Source organism: Muntiacus reevesi, chromosome X (assembly GCF_963930625.1).
Source record: "Muntiacus reevesi chromosome X, mMunRee1.1, whole genome shotgun sequence".
Lineage (NCBI taxonomy): Eukaryota > Metazoa > Chordata > Mammalia > Artiodactyla > Cervidae > Muntiacus > Muntiacus reevesi.
In genome coordinates this window covers 135,701,024-135,716,989 of record NC_089271.1, presented here as the reverse complement: position 1 = coordinate 135,716,989, position 15,966 = coordinate 135,701,024, and the positions used below count along the sequence as shown (strand labels likewise).

The following is a 15,966-nucleotide window of genomic DNA, read 5'->3' as shown; positions in this document are numbered from 1 at the left end:
ATTAGATCTTCAATTTAATTGGTTGAACTTTGTTTTTGTTTTTGACCTCACTGCCCAGCATGAGGGATCTTAGTTCCCTGACCAGGGATAGAACCCCGAAGTGGAAGAACAGAGTCATAACCACTTGACTTCCAGGGAAGTCTCTGAACTTTGTGTTTTAATAAGAAAAAAAAATCTGTTAATAGAATCCATAAAATTCCCTACTAATTGAGGATTTTAATAATCAAAAGCCTATTTAAAGACAACAATGTTTTCAAAATAAAATTTATTCAACATTTAGGAAAAAATTCAGTTTGATAAGACTCATATCTAACATTTGGCCATAAGACTGGGATTTATTGAGTCAGCAAAGTGAATCTTGATTAGAAAGGGCTTCTTTTTTTGTATGAAAAACCTGAAATTAAGAAAGAGCTCCATTATTAACAGTCATTAATGACACAAACTATTTCACTTAGATTAAAAACTCAGAGACATAGGAAAAAAAGCATTCAGCAAGGAATAAAGCAAAACATTTCATACACATTCACATTTCTCTTTATCTTTAAAAGACTTGGCATTATGGTATTTTTTCTCTAAGTCACATTTTCTTCTTAAAACTCACCAAAGACACAGTGGTCACTCTATAGCTTTATCTGTATAACTCAAATAGCTAAAATCAGCTCATAATGCAGGTTATGTTTTTGTATAGATTCTACTATACAGCTAACAGAACTGGAATGTGAGGTCTTAGAGGTTACGCACCAAGATTTTTAAAATTTTTGTGGCACACTAGTAATATATATCAGGCTGCGTACATTTTAAGTCAGTCTTTCCTTTTCCCCATCCTGCTTTTCTCCTGTAATTATCAGGTTTTCTCTAATCTAAAGGTAGTATTTCATGTTCTGAAGCATTATTCTTATCTATCGTCAAAAGTAAGTCCACCCCAAAATGTAGCTTTTTAGGGTTAATTTTTTAAATTACTGTTCATTCTGAACACATCATCATAGTTTACACAACATCATTGTACACTCACAGTGTACAGGCAGTTATAAAATGTAGGTTCATCAGTTCTAAAGCAAAATATTTTTTATCCATTACCTCAGACTAAACATGGTAATGCTATACAACTTACCATTTTCAATAAATTTCTTTGCTTATATAAAAGTAGACAAGTAACTACCAAAACAAATAATGAGACAAGAACAAACGGTATCAAGAAAAATAGTAAGATTTCCTTCCATATGCCACCTAGGATTAAAATCACACAAAAAAGGGAAGGGTTAGATGTGTACAATTATTTTGAAAATGAAATTATTTATAAATAAACTGGTAAATGGACAAGAAGTGAGTTAAACTTATCAACTTCTGCCATATATCCCAGTAAGTGAGGTTTGAGTATGTCATTCCTTTCATTCGTGCACTTTTTTTTTTTTATAGAACAACTACTTTACTGAACTGTGACAGCTCTTCATTTTGCTTAGAGAAGTAACTACCTAAAGCCCCATTCTATTTTCTTTTTAAAATATTTATTTATTTATTTGGCTGTACCGGGTCTTAGTTGCGTCATACAAGATCTTTAGTTTCAGCATTCAAACTCTAAGTTGAGGCATGTGGGATCTCACTACCTGACCGGAGTTAGAACCCAGGCCCCCTGCATTGGAAGCACAGAGTATTAGCCATTATACCACCAGGGAATTTCTTCCCTCCACTTTTATTTTCTTACATGATTTTGTTTTCAAATTTGTTCTTGTGAATTTTTCAAATAACACAGTGGCAAAATATTAACAGAGTGATTAGATAAACATACCATATGTATCTCTTAACTCTCAATAAGTCAAATGTTTATATCATACAATGCAGTAGTGAGTGAAAGTTGGTCTTCAATAAGTCTCAGTGCGAATAATGGAGTTAGTCTTTAAAAGTCATGTTTTTGAAACTGTCTCACATTCTGGAGACTAAAGAAATGAGCTTTTTCTTATCATTCTTTCTTTTTTTTTTTTTTTAACGGATGAAATTTTAATGATTCTTTTGCATAGCAAGGGCTTCCCTGGTGGCTCAGTTGGTAAAGTAAAGTGTTTGCCTGCAATGAAGGAGAGCCAAGTTCGATCCCTGGGTTGGGAAGATCCTCTGGAGAAGGAAATGGCAACCCACTCCGGTATTCTTGCCTAAAGAATTCCATGGACAGAGGAGCCTGGTAGGCTACAGTCCATGGGGTCACAAAGAGTCGGACACAACTGAATAACTGACACTTTCACTACATAGCAAGAAATGAGCAATCACTAGACAAATTGAAAATGTATGCAAGGTTTGTCCTTCCAAAACCAGTATCTCCCACATTTTTGAAATACTATGGAAAATCTTGAATCCTAGGCCTATATCTATACTCAAAACTATCTCCAGCCCCACTTTTTTCTTGGTGTCTTATTCATTTAGGATCTTATTTTCTACTAGAAAATTACCAAATTCATAGGCCCAGTTAAGAATTGCAAGGATATAATCCAGAGAAATGACTAATGATATGAGCTTCTGGCATACAAAATTAACAGCGAGAACTAGACTTCTTTTGTGAAGTTCCAGATTAAATCCTGAATAAGATAGACATTTTCAAAAGATTATGTGCGATTTTTCTATAACTTAAAACATCCAATAAGAAATGTGCAAAAGAAATAAGATCACATGCATCTCAGAAAAGTCTTTGTTTCTAATCTCAAACTTATTAAGATTCTACCAAGAGATAACCATCAGGGCAAAAGAAGTCTGTCATCAAAAACATGGTTAAGATAACATACAAAAAGTTTAAAAAACAAAAACAAAACAAAATAACATTGTAAATCAATTATACTCAAACTTTAAAAAAGATTATATGTAAAATATATAAAAGGATGTTATTTTGAGGATGTGGCTAAAAACTCACCATGTCTTCTTTAAACCCTGCATTGACTAATGAAAGTGAAAGTGAAAGTCACTCAGTCCTGTCTGACTCTTTGAGGCCCCATAGACCATACATGGAATTCTCCAGGCCAGAATACTGGAGTGGGTAGCCTTCCCTTCTCCAGGGGATCTTCCCAACCCAGAAGTCGAAACAAGATATAATTCAGGGCATGACTTTCTCAGAGTCAGTTCCACAGAGTCTCAGAGTTCTTATATTAGTGACAAAAATGAAAAAAAAACCATAGTACAGGTAAGTGTTCTTTCTGATTCCATGTATCTTTAGTTAATTGAGTTCTTTCTCTCTCTCTGCCTGTTTTTCCTCCACAGCCCTTAGTGATTATATGATATATTTGGCTTCTTTGCTTATGTCTATCCCTATCTAACTTGGGAATAAAATATAAATTCAATGAGGACAAGGATTTTTTTTTTACCACTGTATCTCCAGTACCTGAAAAACTTTGACACATAGTAGGTGCTTAACAAATATCTGATATATGAAAGAGAATGATACCAGGATACTAATAGCAAGATAACAAACACAGATTCTATTATAATGGAACAACATAAAAGGAGATGGATGATCGATAAAAATGCCATTATATATTTGCATCTGTATCTGCATATGTATTTATATGTCTTCATGTGAAAGAGCAAGGCTGAGTTAATTTCCTTCAATTTAAAATAATTACTAACATTTATATTGATAAAGCTAGTATACTGTGAAGCACAATAATGTTTTGCTTCTTTCTCAATGTTGTTTATATTGCTATTTTTGTCTTCCATGAAAGTTTATTTTTATTTAATTTTTTATTTTGTTTTCATTTATTTTTATTACTTGGAGGCTAATTGCTTTACAATATTGTAGTGGTTTTTGCCATACATTGACATGAATCAGCCATGGATTTACATGTGTTCCCCATCCTGAGCCCCCCTCCCACCTCCCTCCCCATCCCCTCCCTCTGGGTCATCACAGTGCACCAGCCCCAAGCTCTTGTCTCATGCATCCTTGGAGTATAATTGGTTAACAATGTTGTGTTAGCTTCAGGTATACAGCAAAGTGATTCAGTTTATATATATATATATATATATTCTTTTTCAAATTCTTTTCCCATTTAGGTTATTATAGAGTATTCAGCAGATTTCCCTGTACTATATAGTAGTTCCTTGTTGTTTATCCATTTTAAATATAGCAGTGTGTACATATCAGTCCCAAACATAATTAATTGAAATATATCTTTTACCATAAGTCACTTTAAATCAGTATTGGAAGTAAACAGAATGTACATTTTACTAATGATAACATATTAATTAGAAAAATATTAATTAGGCATGGTACCAGACACTCGAAAACAAGTGTCTTGTTTAAGATTTCTGTTCTCTTGAAAATCAAAAGCATAGGAAAATATTGATTAAAATAGTCTTCCCCACAAAAGAACTAACACATTCTCTTTTCTGACAGAAAAACAAGAATGTTGATGACTGAACTATAACAAGACTCTAAACTATAACAACTTAAACTAGCTAAAACCAAACATTAGACTTCCTATAAATTTATGTTCAATTGAGGTGCTTGCTAATTTATCTTTTCTGTTTATAGACTATCTTCAAGAGCATTTGGACTTTCATAAATACAAAATACACTGAGAGAAAATTAATTTTGCTAGCAAAGAGCAAATAGTTTAGCAACTGTTCTTTCTAAAATACATTTTCTTCAATAACTATATCAACATATTTTATGATTGTTCCCTCTTTTGAACATTTAAATGGATAATGTGAATTTCAATGGGGAAGAGGCATAGACTATAAAAATCTTGAATAATGAGCATAGAATTTTTCAAAACCAAATAAAGAAGACATAATATAGTCAAGGGTCTGATAAAATACATATATGCTTGTAAGTAAAACTTCAGAGTAAATGTACTATTACAACTCCAGTTGGTACTAATACAGATTTGGTTAACATCTGGTAAGTATATAAGAAACTCAAGAATAGTACCACCAAATTTTGGAGCTAAGAGTACCATTGGAAGGTAATCCACCTGCAAAATCAAAGCAAAACAGGTAAAATTAGCTTGTCAAATGAAAGCAGGAAGAATCAAACAGAATTTATTAAACCTTGCAGTGTAGAAAAGATACAGCTCAATTAATATTATAGAATCTATAAAAGTAGGTAATATAGCCAATATTTTATAATAACTCCAAATGGAGTAAAGCCTTTTAAATTGTGAATCACTTTATTGTACACCTGTAACTCATATCTCAAGGAACTGCACTTCAATAAAAAAAAATGATGAAGAAAGGTTGACCCTATTATATTGATAACCCGTGTCACTGAATTGTAGTGACCTATGACATCCAATAAGGCATCTTCTTCCTCAAACAGTGCTAGAAATACTCTACTGTTATTTTATCCCATACCTTTCCAGCACTGTTCATCACTCCACTCACTCCATATTCCATCATCTGCACAATAAATATTCATTTTGCTTCTTACTAAAAAGCATAATTGGAGACTTTCATTTGATGTTCTTGTGATGTATATTTCATTTTCAATTGTGGTAGTCTGAAAGCCAAGAAAAAATAAGATATCATTATTTGATCTAACTGCAGCTAGCCATACTCCATTTGATTTGTCATTTTTAAAGTGAGTTTTGTTACATGAGATAAATTCATCAAATGCCTAGAAAGGTATATACCAAAATCCTAACAGTGGCCATCTCTTTGTATGGTGTTCTACTTTTCATTCTTTCTTCCTTATTTATATTTAAAATTTTTCCTGTAGTGATAATGGATTACTGGTAGTAAAGGGCATATATGACAGGGCAAAATTCCTCTGTAGTTTTGGTGCTTATGACACCCATTTTGGATTAGTTTCAAATTGTCCAGATTCCATAAATTAGAAAATGCTACATATACTGAGTTAGCAAAAAGAGTCATCATGGGAAGTCTGTTTCTATGGATACTGTAGAGTTCATAGACACAAAGCTTCTTTTTTCCCTTATTCTTATTTTGTTTAATCATAAGACCAGTATAACAGTGCTCAGGGCCTGGCATGAAACCACCCCTTCCAATATGAGAATACACACAGCTGGATGATCTCAAAAGAAAAAAAAGTCACTAAAGTGATTACTTCAATTTTGTATTTAAAAGAGCTGAAGAGTGTTTCTCATCCAAAACAACAGCTTTTCATTTGTTGTAACTTTTCTTGGGAACTAGCATAATGTAATGTAAATTAAAGTAGACTGGGAATAAGGTCTGGATTCTAGTTCTAGCTACATAATTTTATTGTAAGTCAATTCACCTCCTTGGTACTTGTAAATCTATCTTTTCGAGTAGAAAAATCAGGTTTTTTTAATGTGTATGCGAAATGAATTGATAGAACTAATGTTTCACCCACTCATCTCCACCACTTCCTAAGTTGGAAACCAATGAATAAAATTAATATATAACAATTTTGGAAACAAGTGACTAGATTATCTCTAAGGACCTATGTAGTTTTAAAGTTGGTATAATTAACTGATTATACTTTCAGACTGCAAACATCTTTCTTTTGTCCTCAAGATTGTTTGATTTTCTGGAAGTTAAACTAAGGTGCATGTTATGTTCCATCCTTACGTGAATAGCAACTGACTTTGGTTCTTATGTTTACTATTTTATTTAAAAGACTGTGTTTATGATTTCCCCAAAGAAATGCAATGTCCATACCACCCAGGCAGTATCATCTTCTGTGAACTCAATTTCATAAATGAGACATTTTGCTGGAATAGGTCCTCTGGGAATGCTCCATTTCAGATTCACTTCTTTTGAATTCTTCATAGTAAGACTAAGGTAGTCTGGTGGCAAAGGTTTAACTGAAAACGAAAGGAAACAGTTTCAACATGAAAGTTATTGAAGTTTAGCAGTAACCTTTATCAAAAGCTAGGGGTACCTATTAATAGAGCATCCAGGATAAATCAGGTGGCTCAAGACTATGCTCTATAAGTAAGTAAATAAATAAGTGTTAGTCGCTCAATCGTGTCCGACTCTGCGACCCCATGGACTTCAGCCCACCAGCCTCCTCTGTCCATGAGATTTTCCAGGCAAGGACACTGGAGTGGGTTGCCATTTCCTTCTCGAGGGGACCTTCCCAACCCAGGAATCAAACCCAGGTCTCCTGCACTGCAGGCAGATCCTTTACCGACTGAGCTACAAGGGAAGCCCCAATGTGAATTAAAATCAAAGCCACTTGTTAACCAAGATCAGTTTAAGAAACTTGGTTATTTGGGAAACTGAATTTTGTTAAGCCACATATTCACAAATACTTAAATCCAAGAGAAAAGCTAGAAGATCCAAATCATTACAGTCATTTTTCCATTTTATGGCATTAAAAACAACTACCACAACAAATTACTACTAGTATTTTTATTTTTATTAATAGCTAATTCTTATTTAGAGCTTATGATGTGCCAGGAAGTAAACCAGAAATGTTACATCATAAACTAATTCACATCTCACAATAAATCTACAAAGTGGTCCTCTATTATCTTCACTTTATTGATAAGGAAATTGAAACATATTAAGAGTAACTCACCCAAAGTCATATAGCTAGAATGTAGTAAATTCAAAATTTATGGCTGGCTATAGAACCTGTCATTCTTGTTACTGTTAGAAATGAGAACACAGACTCAGACAATATCCAACCTAATCCCAGGGTCTATTGAGCATTGGGAATGAGTGATTCCATAATTATTCCATTATTAACACTAGACAAAAATACTTTATAGCAGACAAACTTTGAAGCTGGGAAACAAATTATGAGTTCTAAATGAAAACTATGCTTTACACTCATTCAATTCCGTATCTTCCATATTTTTATATTTAATTAGTTCTTCCTTGTACTTTGTTGGCTTCCAGTTTTCTGGCTTTGCATTCTGGTAGATATCTATTTATCTATCTCTTCTCTTCCACGTGGTTGGTTGTAAAGGGTCTAAACTAGAAACATTTTGAAGTTGTTTACCTCACCTATATTTTGAAGCTGAAAAATGAAATAGCTGGGTCTGATTAATTGGAATTCTGATGATCCATTAACACAGATGTAGAAATCTTTATAGTCTGATGACTCCAAGTAGGGAAACCTGCATCCAATATTTTTTCCTTTAGCCTGGATGTAATCAATACACTCTAACGCATGGTCCAAGCCCTCATACCTATAAAAAGAAGTGTGGTAAGAATTGTGCTTATCAATATCTTCTAGTAGTATGGTGCCCAATTTTCAATTATTTTAAAACACCAGGTAAATAAAAAATCATTTAATAACATACAATATTTACTGAATACCAACTATGTGCCAGATCCTATGAAAGTGCTAGGGGTACAGCAGTAAGGAAAGTAGACATAGGCCATTATTTTACAGAGCTTACATTTTATAAAATCTCAGCTATAAGGCAAGAATTCTTCCTCATGTATTTAGGTTATGTTGATTGACCAACAGGGTTGTGAATCAAAGAATAAGATTCTTATTAAGAAAACATGGGATTTATATTGATAATCCTGAATGGTACTGCTTTTTAAAATACAGTACTGGAGAATTTACTGGAAGAAAGTGGATTTAAAAGCAGATTTACAAGGTGGCCAAGAAGCACAGGAAAAGATGTTCAACATCACTAATTATTAGAGAAAGGCAAATCAAAACTACAGTGAGGTGTCACTTTACACCAGTCAGAATGGCCTTCATCAACAATTCTACAAATAATCAATGCTGGAAATGGGGTTGGTAGATGCTAACTATTACATTTAGAATGGATAAACAGCAAGCCCCTAAGGTATAGCACAGGGAACTATATTCAATATCCTGTGATAAACCACAATGGAAAAGAATGTATATATGTATATAACTGAGTCATTTTGCTGTACAGCAGAGATTGGAGCAACACTGCAAATCAACCTCACTTCAATGGAAAAAAAAAGAAAGAAAAATAATGCTTGAGCTGGTGTGAAGTAAAGGGTGCCCTCCTACACTGTCAGTGGGAATATAAATTGGTATAACCATTATAAAGAACAGTATGGAAGTTCCTTAAAAAACTAAAAATAAAACTACCATATGATCCAGCAATCCCACTCCTGGGCATATAGCTGGAGAAAACTAACTAGGAAAGATATATGCATTTCAATATTCATAGCGGCACTGTTTACAGTAGCCAAGACATGGAAGCAATCTAAATGTCCATTGATAGATGAATGGATAAAGTAGATGTGGTACATATACAAAATGGAATACTACTCAGCCATAAAAATGAATGAGATCATGCTCTCTGCAGCAACATGGATGGACCTAGATATTATCATACGAAGTGAACTAAATCAGAAAGAGAAATAAAAATATCACATGATATCACTTATATCTAAATATAAAAAATGATACAAATGAACTTATTTACAAAACAGAAACAGTCTCACAGACTTCAAAAACAAACATGGTTACTAAAGGGGAAAGGTGGTGGTGGAGCAAATTAGGAGTTTGGATTAAAATATACATACTATTTGGGAAAAGAAACTGAAAAAGAATAGATATATGTATATGTATAACTAACTGAACCACTTTGCTGTACACTTGAAACTAACAACATTGTAAACCAACTGTATTCTAATATAAAATAAAAATTAAATTTCAAAGTATATAAAATATAAAAATTGAAGAGAAAATTAAATTAAAAGATTTAAAAAATAAAAGCAAACATAAAATATTGTTATGTTTAATAAAATGGATGAAAATCCCCTGAGGACATAATACACATAGAGATAAATCTCAAAAAAGCCAACAGGGGCTCAAAAAGAGAAAGAGGAGCTGTTTGGCAAGTAAATATATAGTTTTCCATTCTCCTAGATAAGAAATGTTGCTGTATCATTGAAATTTAACCTCTTTCCAGTAATAAAGCTAGTGGGAATTAGGGGGGATTTCCCTACTGATTTTCAAAGGAATAAATGCCCAATTTATTTTCCTAAATAACCTGTAATGAAAAATTTACTTTATCTATAAAAGCAGCCAAAATATCAGCCTAGCAGCTGATATGGTACTGGTACAAATATCTGGACTCCATTGAATTCACTTTATGCCAAATATTTCGCTAAGTCATGTCTGAGTCTTTGTAAACCCATGGACTGCAAGGTTTCCCTGTCCTTTAGTATCTCCCAGAATTTGCTCAAAATCGTGTCCATTGAGTCAATGATGCCATCCAACTATTCATCCTCTGTTGCCCCCTTCTCCTCCTGTCCTCAACCTTTCCCAGAATCAGAGTCTTTCCAACGAGTTGGCTCTTCACATCAAGTAGCCAAAATATTGGGTCTTCAGCTTCTGGATCAGTCCTTCCAATGAATATTCAGAATTGATTTCCTTTAGGATTGACTGGTTTGATCTCCTTGCTGTTTGAGGGACTCTCAAGAGTCTTATCCAGCACCACAGTTTGAAAGTGTCAATTCTTTGGCACTTAGCCTTCTTCATGGTCCAACTCTTACATCTGTACATGACTACAGGAAAAACCATAGCTTTGACTATATTGTTGTTGGCCAAGTGGCCACGAAATTAAAAGATGCTTGCTTCTTGGAAGAAAAGCTACAACAAATCTAAATGGTGTATTAAAAGCAGTGACAACACTTTAAACCCTTAGTGAGAGTTAACAAAGGCAGGGAAGTCAGAAAAAGGATCCTATTTTAATAGCTAGATGGCTTTTTAAAAAGCAAGAATATGAAATATGTCCAAAATTTTTAGGTTATAATTCCATCTATCTAGAAGATGCAAAATTTAACTCAGTACAGAAACAGTGATTGCATTCTTTATATCACCCATAGAGTGCCTTCTAGTAGCTACAGCCTAAACCTACTTATTCCCATTGAAAACCCTAAATAATTGTAAATAAACTTCATCATAAATCCAGCTCTGAAAAAGTATAATGAATTGAGTTTAATGAAAATGAAATTTGCTCAGTCATGTTCGACTCTGTGACTGCATGGACTATACAATCCATGGACTTTTCCAAGCCAGAATACTGAAGTGCTAGCCATTCTCTTCTCCAGGGGATCTTCCCAACCCAGGGATCAAACCCAGGTCTCCCACATTGCAGACGGATTCTTTACCAGCTGAGATACCAGGGAAGCCCATCTAGAGGCCCAAGTATTTGTTTTGTTTGCCTTGTTTGTATTTTTAGAGTTTGAATTAGGTATGTATTTATGTGCTAATCGCTCAGTCCTGTCCAACTCAGGTTTCTCTGTCCATGGAATTCTCCAGGCAGGAATACTGGAGTGGGTTGCCATTCCCTTTCCCAGGGGATCTTCCCAACCCAGGGATTGAACCTGGGTCTCTTGCATTGCAGGTAGATTCTTTACCATCTGAACTATCTGGGAAGCCCTAATGAAAATACAGTTACTCATACTGTGGATTAATTTTGATAGACATCTTCCTGATATGGAATTCTTATTATAAAAATACTTACCAGTAATATAAGCTGTAATTGCTATCCAAATGGGCACCCATGCCAGGTTTCCAAGAGCAGAGTAAATATTTCCAGTTGTAATATACACAATCCATATCCTGAATTTTAGTGTCCAGATTTCCTAAGAAAGGAATAAACTGTGAATGCTTGAAAGACATGGTAATGAATCACTTGGGAAATCACTAAGCAATTTTATTTCATTTCCTTTGACCTCTCCACTTCATTTTAGCAATCACCATAATCAGGAAAATCCCAAAAGGAAGTTGTTGGAAATCACTTCACTTTAAGTGGAACATGCAAAATCAAAAACTTTTGAGGGCTCATTTATTGATGCTAGTGTAAGCATATGCAGAAGTGCCAAATTAATAATTCTAGGATGCTCTGAGAAGCTGCATAGTTGCATGTATATTCACTGATATGAGCCCAAAACTGGGATATATATTAACCTAATAAAGGCTATAGTCTATGGGGCCACAAAGAGTTGCACATGACTAAGCATGCATGCCTGAAATAAGATGTAGGTTTTGCCACATATATTTTCTGATTTGAGGAATTTAAAACACCAGTCACCCACTCCTCAGAAGGATTCTATTTTGTGCCACATTCTCAACTGTACATATAATCTTCTGTATAAGTGTTAAGGAGCTTACTTCCCATATAGATTTTTCTAACAGTATTAACTATGAAAAGAGAGCTTTTTTTTAACCTTGTGATGATATCCAATAAGTAGCTTCTGACCATGAACTTTGAACTTCTGATCCATTTGTGCATTGCCTTGGCAAAAGTGTGTGTATCTTTGCTTCAACACCTTTGTTAAGATCAAACCCATCTTTGTAAAGTAGATTCTTAGTGATGATCGTCTGTTTGACAAAAAGATGAGACAAAGTCAAGCTTAGAAACAATAATGTTATCATGAACCACATTAATAAGGCTAAAAAGTCATTAATATTCTGGAGAGTCCTCAATAGCTAGGAAATTCCAGAAGATTATTTGATAAAGTGTCCCAGATATATTTTTGGCAGAGTTCACCTTCTGCATATTATGTCATTTGATGAGATCATTTGACTCTTAACACCTCATTTAAAATAAATTCTGGAAGACAAAAAAAGCTCTGTGGCAGGAACTTGAGCTATAACCAACTTGAAATCAAGGGATAATTTTCATGTGCCATATGCCTACTACATGACAATTTATCACCTTTCAAATATCATATGAAATAGGAATCATATAAAATCTTGGTGGTAACTGGAGGGAGCCAGACAAAGTGTGACTATTTGGAGGACTAAAATCATATATCATTTATCCTTCTATTCCTGATACCTAGTTAGCAAAGTAGCTGGCAGAAAAAAGTTGCTCAGTGAATGTTTGATTTTGATTGTTCTTTGAAACTACCTAGCTGAATTAAGAAGATAACAGAATTCCTTGTACAATCAAAATCTTTCAAAGAACATGCTTGTTGACTATGTAAATAGTTAATAATTCAATAAACTTTCACTGAGCACTTACTACAATATACGCAAAGAACCATGCTGTGTTCTGTAGTACAAAGATAAATAAGGCTTAATTCCTACAGAGAAAAAGCTCACATCATCTGGTAGCATAGGTAAGACCCATACACAGGCCTTAAGTAGCCCTGAAATATGGTAAAATGTACAAGTACTCTATAAGTCCATATTCCATGAGATCAGATTTTCCTTTCCTGTACTTCCAATGGTAGTCTTAATAGTGGGTGGGGTGAAAACAGATATTGCAGGATGCACAGGAGACAGCAGCAGGCATGCAACTTATATCTTAATAATAGCTATTGAGATACAGAAATAAGAGCAGACACAGACATCAGGAATCACAAGAAAACTAATAAGCACTCTAGTATTTTAAGTGCATGCTTTACTTACCCTCCAGCTTTCACTATCAACATTTCGATATTTTAATTCATATTCTACTGTGCATTTGTTAAAATTATCCAGAGACACTGGAGGTTGCCATTGCAAATAGAGATAACCTAAATATCCAGGGTCCACTATTTCAAAATCCTGAGGAGGATTAACTGAAATAAAATCAATAAAATATTTTAATTTTTATCCTGTATATTATGAGAAAGATCTCCAAATCTAGGTTACTTTCATATGTCCATCAACTGATGAATGAAAAAAAATAAACTATGATACACTCATAAAATGGAATATTATCCAGCCATAAGAAAGAATGAAATACTGATATATGCTAGAACATGAATGAACCTTGAAAACCTTAAGCTAAGTGAAAGAAGCCCACATATTACATGATTTTATTTATGTGAGATATTGAAATAGGCAAGTTCATAGAGAAGGAAAATCAATTAGTGGTTGCCAGGTGCTGGAGGGAGGGGTGAATGATATGTAACTACTGAATGGATATGAAGTTTCTTTTTGGGGTGATGTAACTATCCTGGGATTTGATAATTGTGGCTGTTATACAACTTTGTGAATATACTAAAAACCACTGTACATTATACTTTAAAAGAATAAGTTTTGTGTCTTGTGAATTGAATCTCAGAAAAGCTGTTTTTAAAAATCTAGATTGCTACTACATAGTTGTCCCTTCTTTAAGAAATTGTGTGTGTAAATGTGACTTAGCCTAGCTAGATATTGTTTTCATAGAAATAAGAAATTCAACATGGAGTTATCTCTGCAGTCATATAGACCTCAGTTTGGTCTTGGGTGGGAATATTTTATTATATAAATCTCTCTCATAGCAAGAATCAGTCAGTATTAATCTAGTGTTTACTGTATGTATAACATCATATCATTCATGGCACACACACAAAAGAGGAGAGAAAACAGCAAATATGGCACACAAAAAGGGATAGAAAATATAAAATATGACTACTCTGGCTAAGTGCCTTAAGAATTAGGAGAGCTAAACATACTAAGTGTTAGTCGTTCAGTCATGTCCAACTCTTTGCAACTCCATGGACTGTAGTTTGCCAGGCTCCTCTGGTCCACGGAATTCTTCAGGCAAGAATACTGGAGTGGTTAGCCACGCCCTACTCCAGGGGATCGTCTGGACTCAGGGATCAAACCTGGGCCTCCTATATTGTAGGCAGACTCTGTACTGGCTGAACTACAAGGGAAGTCCCATAAACTTACTAAACCTACTAGCAAATCTAGTACATAGTACTGCCCTCATGTTGCCTTTCTGCTAATAATTTCTTCTCATTTTTGCTCTGCTTTTCATTTTAATACTTTACCTCATATTACTTATTGAGGTAAGTAAATGAATCAACAGAAAAAAATGATGCCACAAATAATGATTTGAAATGAGAGCCCCATGAACCAAATAAAGAAGGTCTCTATTGAGAATGAAAGGACAATCCTATTGTTTCAACTCATGATTAGAAATTTTTGTAAACTACATTCTTCTAATTACCTTCTGTAATGAAAAGTTCATTAGATATGACTTAACAATTGTGTAATTATTTTTAAAATTCATTTTAAACTTATGTACTTTTAAAACTTATCTAATTGTCTTAAAAGTTAAGGTAGCTATGGTTTTCCCAGTAGTCATGTATGGATGAGAGAGTTGGACTATAAAGAAAGCTGAGTGCCAAAGAATTGATGCTTTTGAACTGTGGCATTGGAGAAGACTCTTGAGTGTCCCTTGGACTGCAAGGAGATCCAACCAGTCCATCCTAAAGGAAATCGGTCCTGAATATTCATTGGAAGGACTGATGCTGAAGCTGAAACGCCAGTACTTTGGCCACCTGATGCGAAGAACCAACTCATTGGAAAAGACCCTGATGCTGGGAAAGATTGAAGGTGGGAGGAGAAGGGGACGATGGAGAATGAGATGGTTGGATGGCATCACCGACTCAATGGACATGAGTTTGAGCAAGCTCCGGGAGTTGGTGATAGACAAGGAAGCCTGATGTGCTGCAGTCCATGGAGTCACAAAGAATCAGACACAACTGAGCGACTAAACTGAACTGAACAGAGTAATTAAGGAAAGTTTTCAGTTAATTGGGTACCAGGCAATGACGTTTTGGGTAAATAGCCTCTTTATTAGAAAAGATTATGTGAAAAGGTGTAGAAAGTATATTTTAGTTTGTCTTTTATCCCACAAAATGGTTGTTATCATCAGTTACCTTATACATGAGGCTGACTAGTAAGAACGTATCTTTTGTGTATGGGATCCCTGAAATATTTGCAACAATAATCCATCTATTTATGCACTTTCATATGGTAGGTTGACAAGGTAGTTAATATCTCTGATTTTAAAATTATTGCATTCTTGATTTACCTTTTATCTCAGCATTTGAAGACAAAGTAGAGCCAAAAGCTGTGCAAATAAGAAGGGTATATAGACATCTGATATCCAAATGAATGAAAGCCATTTCTCTAAGATTTAATACCTTGAAATTTCCACTCTAAGAAGGAAAAATATAAAATTTTAACATTATCACACTTCAATATGTACTAAATGTGATTAAAAATACAGTGGGGAACTCTTTGTGGGCTTTCCACCAAGAACTGGGAAAACAGTGCCCCTTTGAACCATTTAAACAGAAAAAAAAGAAAAATCAAGCTTGGGACCAAAATAATTGGAAAGGAAG

At 34.2% G+C, this 15,966-nt stretch overlaps 1 protein-coding gene across 1 annotated transcript in view; it reads right to left on the bottom strand.

Annotated features, from left to right (window-relative positions):
* Positions 1 to 319: 319 nt before the first annotated feature.
* Positions 320 to 15,966, bottom strand: part of IL13RA2 (interleukin 13 receptor subunit alpha 2) — a 75,921-nt gene continuing 60,274 nt past the window's right edge. The window contains exons 3-11 of the mRNA XM_065916254.1: positions 15,654 to 15,780; positions 13,271 to 13,422; positions 12,082 to 12,235; positions 11,376 to 11,496; positions 7,912 to 8,096; positions 6,616 to 6,761; positions 5,329 to 5,473; positions 1,112 to 1,227; positions 320 to 394 (exon numbers count right to left, since the gene is read on the bottom strand). Coding sequence (XP_065772326.1) covers positions 344 to 394; positions 1,112 to 1,227; positions 5,329 to 5,473; positions 6,616 to 6,761; positions 7,912 to 8,096; positions 11,376 to 11,496; positions 12,082 to 12,235; positions 13,271 to 13,422; positions 15,654 to 15,747 — 1,164 coding nt within the window. The 5' untranslated portion in view covers positions 15,748 to 15,780 and the 3' untranslated portion in view covers positions 320 to 343. The remainder of the gene's footprint in view (positions 395 to 1,111; positions 1,228 to 5,328; positions 5,474 to 6,615; positions 6,762 to 7,911; positions 8,097 to 11,375; positions 11,497 to 12,081; positions 12,236 to 13,270; positions 13,423 to 15,653; positions 15,781 to 15,966) is intronic.